Source organism: Schistocerca cancellata, chromosome 7, assembly GCF_023864275.1.
Source record: "Schistocerca cancellata isolate TAMUIC-IGC-003103 chromosome 7, iqSchCanc2.1, whole genome shotgun sequence".
Lineage (NCBI taxonomy): Eukaryota > Metazoa > Arthropoda > Insecta > Orthoptera > Acrididae > Schistocerca > Schistocerca cancellata.
This window is the reverse complement of record NC_064632.1, coordinates 449,540,904-449,562,420: the sequence shown is the minus strand read 5'-3', so window position 1 is coordinate 449,562,420 and position 21,517 is coordinate 449,540,904. Positions and strand designations below refer to the sequence as shown.

At 42.6% G+C, this 21,517-nt stretch overlaps 1 protein-coding gene across 3 annotated transcripts in view; it reads left to right on the top strand.

The window, feature by feature from the left end:
* The window catches only part of LOC126092122 (testis-expressed protein 2), a 335,634-nt gene that overhangs the window by 254,109 nt on the left and 60,008 nt on the right, over positions 1–21,517 (top strand). For all 3 annotated transcript variants that reach the window (XM_049907564.1, XM_049907563.1, XM_049907562.1), the window contains exons 10-12: positions 11,403–11,644; positions 12,085–12,180; positions 17,800–17,881. In XM_049907564.1, coding sequence (XP_049763521.1) covers positions 11,403–11,644; positions 12,085–12,180; positions 17,800–17,881 — 420 coding nt within the window. The remainder of the gene's footprint in view (positions 1–11,402; positions 11,645–12,084; positions 12,181–17,799; positions 17,882–21,517) is intronic.

The window sequence follows — 21,517 nt, the reverse complement described above, 5'->3', positions numbered from 1 at the left end:
TCTTAGGCCCCTTTCTGTACATCAGGGACTGTCAAGAATTCTCCACATGTTCAGTGCTCATGCTCTTGTGTGGAGTCCTCTTGCTTGCCCACACACTCTGAGCAGGAAGAGGTGCAAACTGTGAACACACCAAATGTAGATGGCGCTGCATTCATGCAAGGAACACTGAACATCCCTCAAGTGGCTTGGTTTCATGTTTCATAACAATGTAGATCACAAACAAAAACATTTTCAGAATTATCTAATAATTTTTGGTGAATTTTGGACAATAATAAAATTTGTACGTGGTACAAACTGTTGGAATATGATCGAACGCAGACAGTTTTGCATATTTTTGACACTTGGGCTGCCACATTATTGTGTCTCAATTAATTTCATAATAAGAAAAGGAAAGGCCTTTCACACACATAAAGTGAGAAGTGCGCAGTTCATTCTGTATGTTTGAATTCTTGTTCTTGCTCTCCTTTGTGCATCAGGAACTCAATATTAGCGGGTCTTAAACCTAAAAATTATTTCAGGCATGCTCCATTATTTAACGAACATTCTTTGCAGTGATATGTAATGTCTCCATACTTTTGATTCATTTCCATCAAACACTGTAGTAATACATGCAACTTTGGAAGATTTACTAGTCATATCACCAGTTTCATCATATGCTGCATGCCTGCTAATTTTGCACAAAGTGCTTTTTGTTGCTCAGAATAATAAATGCTGTACATATTGTCTGTTGATCATTATAATTTTTAGCTCCTTCCTCATCAGCAAAATTTCTGAATTCATTCTGCACGATGTTGTAATGCTGCTCTGTAGCAAATTTGCAGAACCTATTGATTATCCAACTGTGTAATAGATATCAATAATTCTTATTCTTCCCATCTGTGATTCCCGTTCATTTTTAAATGTTGGGATGGTAGAATGCTATACTGCCTCTTTTTATGCAAACAACAACTGGAACTATGAACTTCCTTTGTACCACAAATAAATAGCAAAAGATAAACAGCACTGAAACCATGATTCTGCAGAACTGAAGAAAGTGGCAATCACAAAATGCCAGTCCAAGTGCCAGAAGGAACATTGTCACATTTCACTGATAAATAAAGTGTCACACTGTACTTAGTAGTTCAGAGAAGGACCAAGCAAAGCCAAGACTGGCCATGCGTTGGACAGTTCAAATGCAGCACATCATTCAGTGTGCATTTTCACACACTGTGGCCAACACTGCTATACACTGTTTATGCTAGTGACATTTCTAAACTGGTCAGCAATGTGATATCTTTCTACACTGATGATACTGCAGTATACCAGAAATCTTACAACCTTATTTTTGTTTATCATAAATTAATAGCAGCATTTGGGCAGAATTATGCAGTGGTGCAACATTTGGAAGGCAAAAATTAACCCAACAAAATGGCGTGTTACCTATTTCATCACCAGGATCAAACACCCATTGTTAACTCTCCATTGGGCCCGGAATTTGCCTTGACATGATTTGGTAGCATATTTAGCCCTGAAAATTTACTGACATCTCACGTAGAAGAAACAGATGCCACAAAAAAGTTACACATTCTTATTTCAACTGTACCCTCCCCTAAGGAGTGACAGATTAACTGTGAAATGTTCACTCCTCGTCTGACACCAGCTTCTACTCCCAGTTGTCTTGTTGGCTTAGAAGCGTTGTCTGTGGGGTTATTGAAAGTAATCTCAGGTGTTGACAGATGCATCTCAGATACACACGTTAGAGATCTATTAGAATGGCCCACTGGCAATGTAACCCGCGAATCTTCATATAAATGTCTGAAACTTACCTTTTAACACAATAGTTCAAGGTTTAAAAAGATATGATATGCAAACATTAAATGGAAACAGTTAAGGGTTCCTCACTCTTTCAGTAATACTATTAAAGCTTCATTATATTTACCATCTGAGGGTATATATTGATGTATTGTTAATACTAGAAATATTGGCTAGCAGTTTTTATCTCACCAGACCATCATAACATGTAAAAAAGATGTTTCACTTCAGTTAACTGAATATATCCGTGATTAGTTACTTCACAGGTTTTCATAATAAATCATGTTTGCTAATATTACAGATCTAAACTTCAAGGATTTGAATGACCTGTTTCTCATTTGAAATCTCAAAGTTACTCCTAGTCTCTTATTGAGAGCAATTGATCCCTAATTAACATATTTTTGTAGAAGTCTGTAGTTATGAGCACAATTTATTTGGGTTATTACACTAACACAGTAGAAACATACATCAAAGACAAAAACTTACAAGGTTGATCTCTCACAAACAGAAGATAGCCGGCCAATATTACAGTCCATAGATAGTCCAGGATCACAGCTAAAGTCATCTGCAGATAGTGGCCAGTGCAGATAACATTCTATCAAGCTTGAACCCTTGAGAAAAAAATGCTCTGTGCGGCAGGCGGCAGCTGATCAGAGGCCATGGAGTTCTGCCAGGTGACTTTACATGTGCTGGAGGGGGGCTTCTTCCCAGAGTGCTTCTTACAGAGGCAGCTTGTAAATTACAGTACCACCAGCAGTGAGCATTGGAGGTAGGGATCAGTCTTCGACAGCTTTGAGGGAGCTCCTTGTCATTGTCAGAGTCGGTTACTAAAATTTTCTTGTCATTTTATGTCGTATTGGCATTTATAATTTGTCATACAATGCGGGTCTGATCTGAAAACAATTTATGAAATCTTTCAGGACTATGGTTCTGCTTTCAGTCTGCAAAATAATGTACAACAAGTTGCTCATCTTTTTGAACCACTTTATGATCAATTTCATTTTTTGCTTTGTTGGTTTTTTCCCAGCTAATGTAATTGTGGCACAAACATCTTTATACTTCTGGAGGTTTGATATTCACAATTTTTTCAGGTGTGTTGTATTTGAGAGTTTCACATATTTTATCATTTTTACCTCACCCCCTCCACCACCTCTCTCCAAACCCTCCCTTTTCTTCCTCCCCCCCCCTTCATATCCCCTTCCTCCCCCCCCCCCCCCCCCTTTCATCCCTTTCCCTCCACACCCTGGTTCCTTTTACTGTTGTTTCTGTTTGCACTATACCTCCTTTTATGTAATTTGTTTCTACAGTAGAGACCATTTTTAGATGGTAACTTGTTATTTGTTGCCATTTTATTAATATTAAATATGTACATAGCTGAAGTTTATCTGCTGTTTAATGTTATAATTTTAATTTTAACCTGTGAAAAAAGTTTAGCATGATAATTTCATTCACTATCACGTACCTTCCTTGTGCATACTATTAGTGTCCTCTCTTGCTTGAAGCTTTCTTTAGCGCAAGTGTTGCATATGTGATGCCAGTGCACTAGATGTATGTTGGTGAGAAAATACCAATTGACAAGTGTGTTGTGCATATTTTAATTTATTATGAAGGTGAAATTTTATATTTGACTAATGCCTTCCAGCTATATTTTAAGGTACCTCTGTCACAATATGTAATCCAGTAAGGCTGAATAAGTTTATGTATTCGTGAGGAGATATGATTGCACCTCTGTGAATATTTACATGTTTGCACTGTAACTTGCTTAGGTTGTCTATAATTCCTTGTGTAGAAGACATTTTGGTAAACATTGCAGCGATGGTAAAGGGGTTTTAATATTCCATCCAGTTTGCAACTGAGTGGCTGTTTGCTATTTCTACAACAAGATTGCATTCTGCAGTTCCTCCTGCAGCTGTGTATAAATTTTGAAAGTGTTATGGAAATGAAGTGCAATATCATCTAACTTAGAGCTGCAGTCTGTATTTCCCTGCTAAGTTTAGAACTGAGTGGAATGTTATTGATTGCAACTCAGCTCTTGACAAAACTAATCTGACTCTGGAATAAACTTGACACCAGAAATCTGATGACTGAGCCACTGACTGATAGAGCTGAGTAAAGATGTCTCCAGCAAAATGAAAGGGCTAACCTGTATCTGAAACACTGCTACACAGCTCCCTCAACTCCCTATGGTCATGCTAAAGTATTTAACTTAGTTTTGGCAGATTATGGTGAATGACTGTCCTCGCCTGAGAAGTGATGCATAATCATAGTCAGTAAAAGGCAAAATTAAATGAAAAGATAAGTAGCCTAGTGGGTGAGACACAGCTCATGGAAACACATAAAGATGAACTGCAAACAAGGTGATTGGAGGAAGGGAGGCAGGGATGTGTCTTCAAGCATGGAATTATGAGAATTTTGTCTTGAGTCGGACAAAAAGCACAACCAATATAGCGAACTCAACTATCTACTACAAGCAATCAAATAAGATTAAATCAAATATGCAAGGTTCAAGCATAACTTGAAAATCCAATATTTAATAGTTGATTCGTTGTTGACCAAACAGTTGGGGAAACTTTAAATAAGGAGCTATGAATGATCTAGGTCACGCATCTGCAAGAATGAAAACTGAGCCTTTGCACAGTGTCAGTATACAAAAAAAAAAAAAAAAATTTAATGAAACTGGAAATACAATTATTCAGTCATAATGGAGGCTCACATAAATTAGCAGAATACAAGAATTCGGCATATGTCATGCTTGAAAAAAAAAATTTTAATTCGGTGTTTGGTCTTATTCTGCAGTTTGGAACTGGAGAATGAAATCTTCTTGCAGAAGCAGTAAACAACCAATCAGTTGCAAACTGGATGGTGGATACATGTGGTTGCATGTAATGCAGACACACACATCAAATGCAGCTAGTGTTGATTGTAGGAAACAAACCAAATCCAACATGAATACAAAATGTGGCTTGTGCCTGAAAAACAATTTACAAATATTGTCTGGTACTGCTTATCGCCAACAGTTAGTGCCGACAGAAAATTGTAGTGCAAAATTATTCTGACCTTGTTGGGAAACAACTAGGAATTTGGTATGGAAAAAGGGATTTATTAACATGCTGGCCTGTGGCACTTCAAATTTAATAACTAAGGATCCATTAGAACTGAGAAGTGGACTCTCCAAAGTGGCTAGAAAGGGCAAAAATATACTACACAACATTAACTATGAAATGCAGGAAAAATTATCTAATTCTGTGTTGGAAAGCTGTATGCCTGCCACTCTAGTCACAGCAAAACAACACAAGAGTGACTCATGAAAAGTTTGCTCAAGATGTGGGACTCGAGTCTTACCTCGTAGCACTTACATTTGGCCAAGCTACAAAGTCCTTCCTACACCGACATCATTAACACAAAGGAAAGAAAGCGAGCTTCACATGTCAATAGGAATTCTTGGGCAGAAAGTTACAGGGGCCAATCCTGGTGGTGTGGGAAAGACATTCCTGTCACCTAGCTTGCCTGCTCTAGTCAGAGCTGGCAGCTTCCAACAGCCTGGATGGCGTGGCTGCAGCATTTGACAGAGGAGAGCAGGTCCTGTGAGAGTCATCCTGGGGGGGGGGGGGGGGGGGGCAAAATTGTCATCAGAGTGCATCAGACCTTGGGGCAGGGTTACAGCAAGCTTGGTGGAAGACAGTCTGGGTGGTGTCCTGTAGGAGGTAGCGTTTGGCAGCTCAGAAGGTGCAACAGGCAGCCCAGCAGGTAGTGCACTGGGCTGTGTAGCGAAAGGCACACTGTGTTAAGTGAGAGATGGCATGCTCTGTGGCTTGAAAAAAAAAGAGGTCCTGCATGGCTTTACTGTGGGTTTGCTTAGCATGTTGAGGAGCACACAGAGTTGCAATGTGGCACAGTCTAGCCGAGGGCAGTCACTCGAGCAAGCGGGAAATGGATGACTTCGTACTGTGTGGCATGCACGTGTGATGTATGTGTACCAAAATGTGTGGGTGCCACAAGCAACTGCTGCTGCTGCTGCTGCTGTCAGCCAGAAGACCTTGTGCAATGCTGGCGTGGTGGCAGCATGATACTCTGTAGATCACGTATATAACTGCAGCAGAGGTTGCAGGTCAGCTGGCATCAAAGGTGTTGGAGCAGCGCCAGGAGCTGGAGGAACAGCACCTGCAACTGCATCAGCAGCAGCAGTGAGGCATCCTGATCCACATCGGTCAATGCCTGCTCTGCATTGGGTTCTGCTTGTTCTGTACCAAGTTCTGTGTGCTGAATACCAGCAGATGCCAGCCGTGGGCATCAGGGAAGACTTCAACTGCCGGTACTGCACAAGCACCATGCAGGGTGAGCACATACGCTGGTTTAAGTGTATCAGTGTAAACAATTGACAGGGTGCCATGGAGATGGACTGTAAAGTTTTTGTCACCTCTCTTCAGGAAGAAGTGAAGGTCTGAGTACCATAGTTAAAGTGTTCTCTGCCAAGCATTGATGTGTAACAGTATGTGTATGCACACTGTAAGGTTGTGATGTATAAAAGCCTTGCATTCACCATGACGCTGCGGAGGTATCAGTTGTAACTGGGCTGTGTAATCTTGAAGTTGATGTACAGGCAGTAGTGGGAAGAGGCTTCAGTTTGATAAAATTACCTGGTAGGGCAAGTGGCTGGTCAACAGGATGAAATGAAGCAGTTGCTGTATGCATGTCAGGCTACTTTTGCACACTGACCCGGAACACAGGTACAAGCCTAGGTATGACAATCCCATTGGATAGCAGGGCAGACGAAATGTACTGGGACAAGAGCAGCAGATGCCAAGGTGTGCTAGGCCCTATAGGCAATCATATGCCAGCTTGTGGAAGGCAGGGGAAAGTCCTATACCGGGCACCTAGTGGAGTTGGAGAAGAAGGTCAATATTTGGTTCCTGATGCAGTATGGCTAGGGCAGGGTTGGTGGACTAGGCCTTTGCTTGGGCCTCGTAATCTGACAGAGGACTGAGGCCATAGAAGTGACTGTGTCCGGTGGCAGTGTTATCTGCAATGGCTGCATGGCATATATCAGTTGAAAATTGTGCAATGTATTACTTTTGGTAAAACTGTCGGGGTGACATATGAATGCCATCTTTCTGACAAAACCATGTTGGAAGAGGATGGTGTTCAATGAGGAACAGAAGTACTCCACTGCTTCATAGGTGGCAAACAATTCCTTCTCACATGCAGCCCATTTACACTGGGGCTTGGAGAGCGTAGCTGAGAAGAAAACCAGCAGCTTTAAAGTGTCCCCAATGTATTGTTGACAGACAGCGCCGATCGCAGATTGACTTGAGTCTGTGATAGTAGTGAGTAGGATGGTGGGGTGGGATTGTGCCAGAAGGGCTGCATTAGTTGAGGTCACATTTGGTGCTGTCATGGGCAGCATTCATGGCATGGGCTTGTGACCCTCGGTTTGGTTGCCTTGCAGTGTGGCTGTGAAGGCTCCTGAAAAGAAGCTCCATTTTGGATAATCGTCTTAGAAAGTTGACCATCCGGAGAAAACACATTTCTCCAGATTAAAAATGACTCCTGCTTTTTTGAGGTAGGCAGAAATTTCTCTGAGATGCTTTCGGTGTTCTGTTATATCCTGGGAGTAAATGATGATGTGAAGTATACAAAAGAGCCTGGTGCACAGTGGAGGGCATTGCCTAGGGAATGTTGCCAATTTGCACTGCATTGTGGAGGTTGAAGATCATAAAGGTGCTCTTGAAAAGGCTGAAAGGTGTTGTTATGGATGTTTTGTTAATGTCCTCTTGTGCAACTGGGATCTGTGCGAAAGCTTTGACACAGTCGATCTTACTGAAGGTAGTGGAGCCTGAAATGTCATCACTATAACTCCATAAGATTGTTATGGGGAAGTGTTCAGGAATGGTTCTCGCATTGAGCTGCTGGTAATCACTGCTTGGGTGCCAGGTCCTGTTGTTCTTCATTACCAGATGTAGTGCTAAGGACCAAGTGATTTTAGATGGACAGAGAATCCTGGCAGTGAAGGAGGCCTCAGTTTCTGCCTGTGAAAAATATTGATTGTCCGATGGAAGGGAAATATCATGATAGTGGTCTGACAGGTCCGGAGTGGTTGCAGTGTAATGCACCATTTTGTGGTGCACCTTGTGGGAACATTGGGAAGGAAGGATGAGGAGTGGAAATTTGGAAAATATTGGCAAAGGGACTGTAATAGGAGAGTTCTTTGATGGTAAAGTGGGTGGCAGGGTGGGAAGTGCAGGGAATGGAATGGTTGCCTCTCCATTATTTTAAAAGTTGCCACAAAAATCTTGGAAAGTTCAGCATTCTTGTTGAAAGTTTATAGCAGCATCAGAATTGGCTATCATCTCTTAAAGACTGAAAATTTAAAACCAGTGCTAGGCCTTTTTATGAATCAGACATATTAGCTACACTTGCACAAATTTTAGGGTTAACTGGTTCAGTGGTACTATGCAGAAACTATATCCTGGCAGCTGGCCGCTTATGTAAACAAACAAAAACTTCTGACTCTGTGAGGGGAGAGGAGCAGTATGGGGAACAAGCCCTCTACCTCAGGGCTGGCAGCCTGTGCCCATGATTTGTGCTCCTGCGAAAGCAGAACTGGCATAATGGTCTTGTGGATCGTCGATCCCTACTGACGCAGTAAGAGTTGCATTCGAACCCGGTGATAGACCAGGTGTAGTCTGTTCACTTGTTTCAAAATAAGAAAAGAAAATATTGAATAACACATAACTCAAAACAAAATGGAGTACACAAGTGGGAAATGAGTGAGAAAGTGTAGCATATACAGCACACAAGAATAACAATAAAATTTTTATTTGTTTTGATCACATGTTATGATTCAAATTACTAATTAGAATAGCTAAACAGTCATCCTCAGATCTAGGAAAGGAAAGCTGTTATCGTACATGTCATAAGCATACAGAATGTAAAATAATTAAAAGTAACTGTGCCACAAAAAGAACTTCGTTGTCTGTGTCTCTCTCTCTCCTATTTTTTTTTGAAAAGAGGAATAAAAAATTGCATGAAGAGAATCTTTTATTTAATATGATACCCACATTTGTATCTTCAGCTTATAAAGGAAGTTAAATTTTGGCCTTTACTGTCTGTGCTAGAGGGAAGGTGTTAGTAACCATAACCTGGCAGATTAAAACTGTGTGCCGGACCGAGACTTGAACTCGGGACCTTTGCCTTTCACGGGCAATTGCTCTACCGGCTGAGCTACCCAAGCACGACTCACGCCCCGTCCTCACAGCTTTAATTCCGCCAGTACCTCATCTCCTACCTTCCAAACTTTACAGAAGCTCTTCTGCGAACCTTGCAGAACTAGCAGTCCTGAAAGAAAGGATATTGTGAGACATGGCTTAGCCACAGCCTGGGGGATGTTTCTAGAATGAAATTTTCACTCTACAGTGGAGTGTGCACTGATATGAAACTTCCTGGCAGATTAGAACTGTGTGCCGGACTGATACTCGAGCTCGGGACCTTTGCCTTTCACGGGCAATTGCTCTACCATCTGAGCTACCCAAGCATGACTCACGCCCTGTCCTCACAGGTCCTGAGTTCGAGTCTCGGTCTGGCACACAGTTTTAATCTGCCAGGAAGTTTCATATCAGCGCACACTCCGCTGTAGAGTGAAAATTTCATTCTACATAACTTTAAATATTTAGGAATATTTCTTTGCAATTATCTCTCTTCTTCGATAGCCTATTTATATTCATTCTTTGCCCGACTTGGTAAAAATTTTATAAATTTGGACGAGATCAAGATGTGGTACATGCGATTTGAATCTTTAGTTCAAATCTTATTTGTCTTGACCACAAAACTCATCATAAATATACAAAATTTGTGTGTAGGACTTTTCTTTTTTAGATGATTTTCAGCAACTGAAACTGGGGGTCTGAAAAGTAATTTGCAATCAAGACAGATAAAATTGTTGTGGAATATTCGAATAGTATGCTCTTCAAATGGATCATGGTGGACTTTACAAAAGTTTGCTGTCACTAAATTATTTTCACAAGTGGATGTACTGACCTGTAAACTGATGATATGTACCCATATACACTGTTCAAAAAAAGAAGGGGAAAACATGTATCAGAGGCTGATTTGCTTTTGGTGTACTCAGCAGCTAATCATTCACCATCCATGTGGACATTTTACCCAACAAAAAACATGTACTGCGGCATCTTAATGCATTGAAAGTTGCTAGGGCAGTCTGTTTTATCTAATGAGGGTAGACTTTCCCTCGAGTTCATGCAGATATCAATGTCTTTCCCTCTTCCATCCATAAGTTGTGGACACGGTATGGGAACACAGGTAGATACACAAGGCATTTGGAGAAGGTCACCGATGCATTACAGACCCACGTGGAGACTGATATCAGGTCACCTGTGCATTGTGGCATCATACAATTGCGGTCAGAGTACTGCAAGACCATCTCAGAAGGGCCACGGGAGCCGCTATATCCAGTCAGACTGTACAGAAAACATTACAAGAAAGGGCCTAATGACCCAGTTGTACTCATCAGGTATTCCACTTGACATGACAACCTTTTGCGGCTCGCCGTCAGGTCTGCCATTCCCATTTTAACTGGCAAATTTGACACTGGTGAAACATGTTATTTACTGATGGGTCTAGATTTCTTCTAGCACAAGGTGACAGTCTTGTTTGTGTGTGTAGATGCCATAACTAGCAGCAACTGCCAGATGTTGTCCAGGAAATCAACAGCTTTGGCCAAGGTTCTTTGAGGATGTGGGTTTTATCAGTACTGCCAGCCATACAGATTGGGTCATTTTCCATGGTGGTGTTACTGCCATCCAGTACAAGGAACAGATCCTGTTGGACCACGTGGTGGCTGCTGCATATGGTGGTGGTGATAAACTCCTCTCAAGCATGATAATACCAGGGCACATGTGGTGGGTGTCACCAGGGATCTCTTGTGATGCCTTCATGTTGAAGTAATGGAATGGCCCCCAGTGACTCCTGACCTAAAACCCATCTAACCTGTGTGGCACATGCTTGACAAATGTGTTTGTGGTCATCCTGTCTACCATAGACTTGCCAAGTACTGTTAAGGGCACTCATTGAAGAATGGGAATGGATACCTCAGGGTGAACTTAGGCCTATGTGGAGCATGCCATGTAGGTGTTAGGCATTGATAAACACTCACAGAGGACATACATGTTATTGAAGATCTCAAAAGTCCAATGGAAAGCACCGAAGATGATTGGATGAATGATTGCTTTCGCTTTGGTTTCGAAACCTATAGGAAATTTCAGTTCTTAATGTGTAAATGTCCAAGGGTGGAATAATTTTTGTGTGTTTAATTTATGAAAGATAAATGTATAATTTGCTAACATACCCAGTACTCAATTATTGCTCAATGGAGTATGGCAGATGCTCAAAAACATGTTCCGCAAATTCTTGCGAATGGTGTGTATTCAGTTACATTTAAAAAACCTGTAAACTTACTGGTTTCATATCATTCCAGCGTGTCATAGAAATTATCTGTGTAACAAGTAATTAAGTTACAATTTATTATTGTTAATTTGAGGAAAACAATAATTTTAATTTGCTAATAAGTGTTACTTACCATATGTAATGATTTTCAGCTTCCTGTGTTTTTGGAAGAACTCCTTGTGTCGGAACTAGATGTGGGTGACACAATCCCCCTCATCCACCGAGCATCTCTTCCTGTGCTAGATGAACGTGGTCTCTGGATGGATCTGGATGTTACTTACCAGGGACTGTTTTGTCTGACCTTGGAAACTAAATTGAACCTTATGAAGCTGAAGAAAATTGGCATCGAACCAAAATCAACAAGGAAAAGTGAATATTCATTCACTGAAAAAAGGTATTTATATAATGCTGTTGTTATCAAAGTGTAATTTTGGTGTACTGAATAAAGTCTTTTGATGGTGTCAGTGGAATTTAACAGATGAGACATTATCTCTAGTTAAAACCATGTGACATTATTTTTCAAATTTGTATGTAAAATTTGAATTTAAAAACACTGTTGGAGTGGGGAAAGCTTTTCTCTCTTGCTACTTCAATTACAGTGAGTCCATGTTCCTTTTTCTCACATGTGTATGTAATGTGATTGCACTAATAAGAATTTCAGGATGGAAACAATAAACAAGAGTGAGGAAAGGTAATAATTAACCTATAATTGCTTGATGCATGTCATATAGATATTCATATAATTAACTACAGGTTCTCATTATCAGTTATATTATTATTCCTGCATAGATTTTAATTATTATAATTATTTGTAACTATAATTACTTTTTGTAGGGGTTCACCAATGTTTGACAGTGATCTGGATGACTCTGCAGAATCATCAGAGGAGGAAAGTGAAGTACACAATAAAAGTACATCTGAGGAAGAAACGTAAGTATGAAATATTTCTGTACTCTTTGTAGAGAGAAAGTCAAAAACAGAGTGTTTAATTTAGCAGAAAAATGGGATTTCTGGTGTCAGAAGGCTCAGAAATTGAATGCGTGCGAGATGGTATGGACCTGGATACCCACTAAGGGTCTCTGCTCCAGCATGTGCCTGTGCCGCGAGCCTCACCGTGAGAGTGCACAACTTTCCATTCCACGTGAAGTCTGCGGCCAGTAGTGTTTCCCACAGTCATGTATTTAGATGGCCATGTGGCACTACTCCGGCAGTCTGGTACTCGCTGTAGTTTGCTGTGCATCTCTCCCATACTGCATTCCAATTCCTTGTGTTGAGATACATACTGTCATTGTTTGGAGTGTTCCTGTGTTATTGTTGTCTCGCCACGTTTATCGCCTCTGTTCTTGCTTGCTTGCCTCGTGTCCTGTCCTGGTCTGTTGTAGTGTCTGTTGTCCCCTAAGTGTTTGTTGTTCCTGTCTCTTCGTTGTTAGTGATATCCCCAGCAGCTCCCCCACCTGGCGGCTTCGCGTCTCCATTCTCTGCCGTGCACAGCTCATCGGTCGCTCGCGGTTATAACATTAGCAATGAGGTAAAAGGTTCAGTAGCATGGAGGCTAAGTTGGGTCTGTCTCCTGGAGCAACAGCAGCTGCTCATGCAGCAGTAGCATCAGCAGTGCCAATTAGACGTCTTACAGCAATCCTTGCAGTTGCTGATGGACAAAGTCACGGCACAGGACGCCCCACTACACTATCTCCTGGGTGTCCTGGTTTCTGACACTTCCCCATGTTTGCCATTGTTTCCGCCCTTTAACGACGCTAAGGAAGACTGGGAAAAATACTTGCATTGTCTGAAGCAACATTTCACAGCATTTCAGGTCACGGATGACTCCCTACAGTGGTTGTTATTCTTGTCCCGAGCGTCACCAAACACATTCTTTATGCTTTGCAAGTTGGTACCATTGTCAGAACCCTTGGCTCTCTCCTTTAAAGAGAAATGTCTGCTGCTGACTAACTACTATTCTTTGCAATACAATGTAATGGAGTCTCGGCTTGAGTTCCAGCAGTACCATAAACAGCCAAGTCAGTCACACCGTTCTTGGTTCAGGGACTTGCATGGTCTCAGCCACAACTGCGACTTCACTTGCACCAATCAGCATTGCAAGGTGTCGTATGTTGACTCCTTGATTTGCGATGCTGTCGTTCAACTGGCACCCGATCCAGAGATCCGCCTGGCTGCATTGAAACTCTGTAACCCCTCGCTGGAAGACATTCTGCATGTAGCTCACTGTTTTGAAATCGTACAAGCGGCAAACACGTGTCTCATGGTGGGGTAACATGTGGCCATCATCGTGGTACAGTCCACACACAGAAACGTCGTCAAGACTTCTCCTTGTCCGATGTCTCTATGGCTTAGGAGCCGCTGGTCGCCCCTCGTCGGCAGTTCTGTGGTTCACTTCCGTCTTGCTTGCAGTGCTTGTCCACCCACTCTCATGTAGACTGTCCCCATCACTAGAAGACTTGCATGCTCTGTCAGAAAGATGGCCATCTCCAATCTGCCTGTTGCAGCTTCTCTGCTACGCAGAAATTGTTCCTCATACTTTTCATTTTTAAGATGGACATTCGTTTCCAGGTCGATATGGGGGGCCACCATCTCCTTGTGCAATCTTGCGATGTATACATGCCTAGGTTCACCAGAGCTGTCTCCCAACTCTCGGTCATTAATTATGTACAGTGACAGTTCTATCACCCTCCGTGGACAGTTCGCAGTCCCGGCCATCTATAAAGTTGCCTGGCTCCTGACCCTACTAGTGGTTGACCATCCCTCGGCTTCAATAATTTTTGAGCTTGATGCTTTCACACTGTTTTGCTTTTCGATTTCTGATGAATTTAAGGTTGTTTCCACTGCTGTCCCTTTCCAGAACCTCGACGATCTGTGCTTGGCCTATGCCTCTCTGTTTCAGTGTGACTTAGGGTGTGCATTGTACTTCCAGGCGCACATTGCTCTTCTGCTGTTCTTCTGGGCTCGACCCATGCCGGTGACCTTATGTCAAGCAGTCAAGCAAGAGCTTGATCGACTGCAGGCTGCTGTCATCATCGATCCCATGAAAGCAAGTGCTTGGGAGACCTCGTTAGTGGTGATCTGAAGCCCAGTGGCTCCCTTCGTCTATGTGGAGATTTCAGATTTACAGTCAATGCACAGTCCCTGTTTGGAACTTATCCCATTCCCCGGAAGGAAGACCTTATCACTAAACTTGCAAGTGGTGAGTCCTTCTATAAGATCGACCTGGCAGAGGCTTACCACCAATTACCCTTAAATGAGAAATCCCAGAGCATCGTTGTCATCAACATGCCTTTCGGATTATATAAATACAATTCCCTTCCATTTGGTATTTCCTCAGCGCCAGCCATTTTCCAGAGGTACCTGGAGCAGCTCACACAGCCCATCCTGGCTTGTGTCAGTTATCTCGATGACATTTTGGTCACTGGCCTTACACACCATGACCTAAAACCTAGGTACCTTGTTTCACACCCCCATAGGCCGCAGGCTTAAGCTGTCAGCTGGAAAAGTGTAGTTTCTTTCAACCGGAAGTCGAATACCTGGGGAACTGGCTCAGTAAAGATGGCATTCATCTGTCGGATCACAGTGTCGTAGTCATCAACTCCCTTCCCCACCCCAAGGATTTATCTGACCTCCAGGTTTTTTCTGGGCGAGGTTTACTACTACTTAAGGTTTTTACCCCAGGCTGCTGACATTGCAAAGCCCCTCAATCACTTTCATCACAAAGGGGTGCGTTTCAACTGGACCTCTGCATTTGATTGACTTTTCTCTGCTTGAAAACTATGCTCAAGTCCACCCTTGCCTGACTCCCTTCACTCCGGACTGCCCCTTGGTTGTGGTGCCCAATGCTTTGGCCTATGGTATTGCGGCAGTCCTGGCTCACAGGAGTGAGGATGGCTCAGAACACCCCATTGCGTATGTCACCAAGGTGCTATCCCCAGCACAACGGAACTATTCTCTGACTGAGAAAGAGGCTTTGGCGATTGTATTTTCCATTCAAAAGTTTCACATCTGTCTGTCTGGGACAAAGTTCACTGTCCTCACTGGTCACAAGGCTTTGGTTATCCTATTCGGGCCATACACACACTTCCCAGAGTGAACTGTTCAATGTCTCCAGTGCTGGGCGCTGTTCTTACACAATTACACGTATGTTATCCTCTCAGCACCTCTCAACACTTCAATGCAGATACCTTGCCATGTCTCCCCTCAAGGCCCGATCCCATCCCAAGTTTGGCCAGCAGGAATTCCTCTGCTTTCACACTGATAGGGCCTGCCAAGATACCCTGGACAGATTTCCTGTCACAGCTGCACAGGTCGTCTCTGCCACACGCCGGGACCACATTCTGCGGCAGTATCTCTGCTACGTGACCCACGGTGGCCCACCTATCTGCCTCACTGGTTGAAAACTGAGTTTAGCCCCTGGCAGCACCTCTCACACAAGCTCTCAGCTATGACGGGTATACTTCTGTTGGCTGCAGGGGCTGATACTCATCAGGTGATCATTCCACACAGTTTGTGCCACCACATCCTTTGCTTGCTACATTGTGGACAGTGGGGGATGTCCCATATGAAGGCATTGGCTCGCTGGCATGTATATTGGCCCGGCATCAATGGCGACATTGAACGTTTGGTCCTTGGGTACATAGTGTGTGCGCATCACCAGGCCAGCCCTTAGCAGTCATTTACACCCTAGGCCACACCTCGCTGGCCCTGGGACTGCATCCATCTTGATTTTGCAGCCCTGTTCTTGGGATTGATGTGGTTACTCATTGTGGATGCATACTCCAGACACACATATGTGGTGTACATGGCGTCCACCATGACTGATGCCACACTCACGGCCTTGGCTCAAGTACTCACCATCGAAGGCCTGCCTCGTACCTCAGTATCCGATAATGGGCCCCATTTCACGGCAGCCTCCTTCCACGCATTCTGTGTGGCCAATGGTATCAAACACATCTGCACCTCTCTGTTCAATCCATCCTCCTATGGCACAGCAGAACAACTGGTAAGGACGTTTAAACAGCAGCTGACAAAAGCGGTCGAATCCTCTGCCACCACATCAGCCCTCACCTTATTCCTGAGCACTTATCGCACCATGCTGATTGACGGTCATAGTCCGGCCGAACTCCCCCACAGGCAGCAACCACGGACCCTGCTCCATCTGCTGACATCGTCACCTTCTTAGCCCTGCTTCCAACCCTCTCAGGGCTACACCTTGGGCATTGCAGTGTGGGCCTGTTCGTATAGGGGAAAAGGCTGCTTGGACTCCTGCCAAGTAGTCGTGAGCCACAGGCAGCGTGTGACACCAGTACAGACACAGAAGGGGCTCAATCACCGCCACCATAACCAATTCCGGCCTCGTACCCCTTCGTGGCACCTCATGTCCCACAGCCCTTCGCCTCCTCTGGTGTGAATGAGGCCTTTGAGTCGGCCCCACTGCCAATGGCTGCCAGCTCCCCGCAGGCACACCGGCACTCCTTCCCGCATCCACGAGGATCAGAGGCACTGTGCGATGCTCTGCCCTCCGGTGACATTTTGATGGATTGCACTGACTGCTCTCTCAGTGCATCCCTGGCGGTCAATAACACAGGATCTCCCTCTGTTCCTTCCACCCATCACGGCACCGTCCGGGTCATTTCCGACCTTACACACAGGTTCTACTGGAGAGGGATCTGCCGTTGGAAGGCACAGAAGTTAAAGGCGCACCAGAGGGTGTGAACCTGGATATCCACTAGGGGTCTCTGTGCTCCGGCACGCGCCTGTGCTGTGAGCCTCACTCTGTGAGTGCACCACTTTCCGTACCATGTGAAGTCCACGGCCAATCGCGTTTCCCGCTGTCATGTATTTAGGCAGTCGAGCACCACTACCCCGGCAGTCTGGTACTCACGTAGTTCATGTATGCGTTTCGGACGTACTGCGTTCCACTTACGTGTGTTGAGATACATACTGCCATTGTTTGGAGTGTTCCTGTGTTGTTGTTGTCTCGCCATGTTTATCACCACCTTTCTTGCTTGCTTCCCTCGTGTTGTGTCCTGGTTGGTCGTCGTGTCTTTTGTCCCCTACTTGTTCGCCTGTCCTGTCTGTTCATTGTTAGCAATGCCTCGAGCGGCTCCCCTGCCTGGCGGCTTTGCCTCTCCATTCTCTGCCATGCACCGCTCGCCGATCGCTCACGGTTATAACGGGATTTGATAAGGAGAATCCAGGCGTGTGTGTGTGTGTGTGTGTGTGTGTGTGTGTGTGTGTGTGTGTGTGTGTTATTGTTTTGTCTCCCAGACTTTTTTCAATGTGCCTGTCTGTCACTCAGTCACTGCTCTGTGCCGTGAGTTGTTATCTACCGTTTTCATATTGAAGTGTTAGAAGTATTAGAGTTCTAGTAGTTGTAAATAAAGATTAGTGTCACTTAAATGCTTGAAATGAATCTTTCATCTTTATTGCCCTGTACCTGTATAATCAGCTTATAAATCTACGCAAAATACTGTTCATAAATTGTTGTGTATATGAAAGTGTATGTATGTTGTTTGGTGACTGTTCCGAAGTTTGTGGTTACAGTGCAGCATCACAAGGTGGAGGCACTGGCAAGAAGATTCTGCGTATGGTTAGCAGAATAGCTGCTTCTCGCTACTTTCAGCAGGTTAGCTTAGTCAGTATTTTGTTCTTTTTCTTAGGTATCAGTTATAAAAGCTTTTTTATTGTATTAGTAAAATGGAAAACTCTCCCTAATTAGGAAGTGTTTTCTTTTTGAATATTATTATCCTGTTCTGCTGAGCGCCAATGGAAAATTCAGTTAATTTTTTATTGTATTTAAAGCATTGCATTGATCTGAACTTGATAAATGTTGTATTTATTGATAGGCTAAACGACAATTGGCTTGATAGATAACTCAAGTGTCAGGTCTTCAGCTGCATTTTTAAGACATCCTGTTTACTTTTTAGGTGCAGCAGGGAACAATAAGTAAGGATTAGAAAGGTGGAAATAATACCAGAAACAGCCAAGAATCATTTTTTTTACTGATTTATCATACCAAGGCTAGAGCCATAAAGCCCTTTCTTACATCTCACCAGGCATTCTTTACATTTTATCATTGTCTTCTTTATTACACATATTGCAATGGGGTTTACATTAAAGATGGAATATAGCATTTGGAAACAGTACTGATACAAAAAATAAAAACATTATTATCTGCAGCAGGAAGGGAAAGTTAACATTTGTTTGTGAAGAGTAGACTAAAAGATAGATAGGTTTATATTCAGCACACTGTAGGGAAGTTTTAGCTGTTGCAATTTTGAGAGCTGCCAAAGTTAATGTGTCAAGTGTGTCAAATTTTGAATCATCAATTACCTTAATTACTGAAGAGCTTGTGCTGTAGTGTCTGTTAAAACTTGTTTAATAATTATATAGATTGAAGGTGTCCGCAAGTATACTGTCTTTCATTGACAACATATTCCAGTTCTTTGGATACTATTGGGGACATGCCTAATTTCATGGAGTGGGATATGTCTTGTTTGTAAAAGGAAATAAAATAATGTCAGTCAGACCTGCTATCACACTCTCCACAGTGTTATTGGTAATAGTTACGCTAAGATAGATATTGCCTATACTCCAGCAGAGATTTCCACTGGTGCTTTTCGTATTTATTCTATTGTAATATTTCATCAGTTGAAAGTGTATGAGTTAAATACACTGATGTGCAAGACTTAAGGACAAAAGTAACTTTTGTACGATTGTCACTGCCAAGTAACATAGCATGATGAAACTTGGAGCACACATACAGAACTGCTGCAGTATAGTACTCTACAGTACAGTAAAGAAGGTAACTGAAGGAATTACGTAATGAGACAAACAGAAATGACACTTTCATACAAAGATAGTAATTACACAGAAGTCATCTCAATTTGCAGTGGTCCCCTGGACATTACAAACGGTAGGATGTATTTCTTAATAGGGTGTATGATCACCAGACAGCAGTGCATGCTCTGCAACATGCCATCATGCTGGCCACAAGGTTGGTTAGGAGTTCTTGCAGTAGGCTGTTCCACTCCTCCACCAGCACAGTTGACAAATGCTGGATAGTGATTGGTGCCTGTGGACATGCTGCAGTGCATCTCCCCACCACATCCAACGTATGCTCAATGGGATTGAAGTCAAGGGGACAGGCAGGACATGCTACTCGTCACGTAATATCCTCTAATGCCAAGAGCTCCTTCATCTGGACCGATCAATGCCTTCACATGTTGTCATCCTTAAAAGTGAAGGCAGGACCAAATGCATCCCTGAAAAAATGCACATGGCGAAGGAGTACGGTGTCACAGTAATGTTGATGATGAGTGTACCATGTTCAAAAATTTGGAGGTCAGTATTCCAATGCAACATTATGCCTGCAGCATTATACCTCCCCGCACAATACCACCTGGATCACCAAAATGATCATGTTGGACAAATCTATGTGTATCCTCATATGGAGAGAGGTGGGGGCACATAGTTCATCAAGGGACATTTCATCCTTAAATTTTGCACATCAGAGTCTGTTGTCCTGAGTAAGTTATCATCATGCATAAACTTATGGGAAGACAGTTTTCATGCTGTCTTTATTATTACAAGAGAGATGTCAGAAGAAACTCAAGTTCACACAAGAAGACTAGATATCAACTGAAATTATAAAATGGGCCAGTAATGCTAGTGAACATAACTAGATTACTGAAAGATATGTGTGAAAAGGAGGGTATACCAGAGGATTTGAAGACAGTGATCATATACCCATTACACTAGGAAGGAGACCCCAAAGATGTGAATAATTACAGAAGGATATGGCTGTTGCTAGTTCCATACAAATTCTCTCAAAATGATAATAATAAAAAGAAAGAAAGAAAGAAAGAAAGAAAGAAAGAAGAGAGAGAGAGAGAGAGGAATTTCCTATAAACCAGAAGACCAGAGAAGTAATCAAGGAGAATCCTAATATCACCATTCTTAAGTATGATTCCAGGAAAAATGTCAGAACCTTCGGGATCAAGACAGAAGTGGAATCGAAGCTAGGGCTTTTAAAAGTGCTATTTAATTTACTTTTGGAAAAAATAATCCAGGAACGGAGAGAACGATTTGAGAAAGAAGGCACAATAGGTATAATAATGGATCACAAGGACAGTCTGAACATTGAATGCTTAGCTTTCACTGATGAAATAGTGATCCTAAGCAAAAGAGAAGGTCAGAGAAGGCTACATGTAGTACTGCAGAAAGTGGATCTGAAAATATTCCATAAAAGATACAATTTATGTATGAGATGAGGGACAGGAAAGCAAAACATGGGGTAATCAAGAAAGTTGACAAATGCTTATATGTACAGGAATTAATACAGCAAAATGGATGAGACAGAAGGGGTAGTAAAAATAGGATTAGCAAAAAGGAATTAGGTCACAAATTCCTGTAACACATATACAACAGTAAATAAATATCCATCAAAAATAAACTGAGGCACTACAGAATGGTTATAAGGCCACAAGTGCTGCATGCATCTGAATGTCTAATGTGCAGCAAGAAAACAGAAACCAAGGAAAAGAGAAATACAAAGAATGAAATACTGAGGAAGATATTGGACCTAGAAAACAAGGGAACATTTGAAGGTAAAGGTGAAACTAGGAGCTGTGCGCATACAGAGCAGTGGGTTGACTAATAAAATGAAGAACAGACTGGCTTGGCATGTCCATAAAGTGAATTCCAGCAGATTGCCCAGAAGAGTCTTAGAACACACTAAGAAATATGTGGACCTCACAACATGGATGAAAGAAAGAAGCTACGAAAGACTTAGAAGAATTGTGTCTAAGCACAGAAGACATGAGGGGCAGGGACAGCTACAGAATAATAATAGACACACACAAAGAGTTTGGGAAACTTAGAAACAGCAGAAGTCCCTAACTAACTGACAAAGGGAAGCTAAAACTCAGATTATGAGGATGCTTGGGAAGTGGAAGAAGTGAGAAACTGAAAAGTGTCCACAGAAAGCCAAAAGAGAAATTAAAATAATTAAATAAATAGTCTTGGATCTCTGACAGATGGTAGTTTGCAGCAGAATGGTGACTGTCTGATGCTGAAAAAATTCACTGAGTTTGTCAGCTGAAACCTGAAAAACAGTTCCTGATTTTTTTTTTCTTTCTAATGTCCATACTCCCACAGAATTGTGGAACTGATATATTTACACACAACAGGATGAGTGTGCCTCATGTACACACAGTGTAGAACTGCTTTATCCTATTTTACAGCATTTTCTGCCATTCTT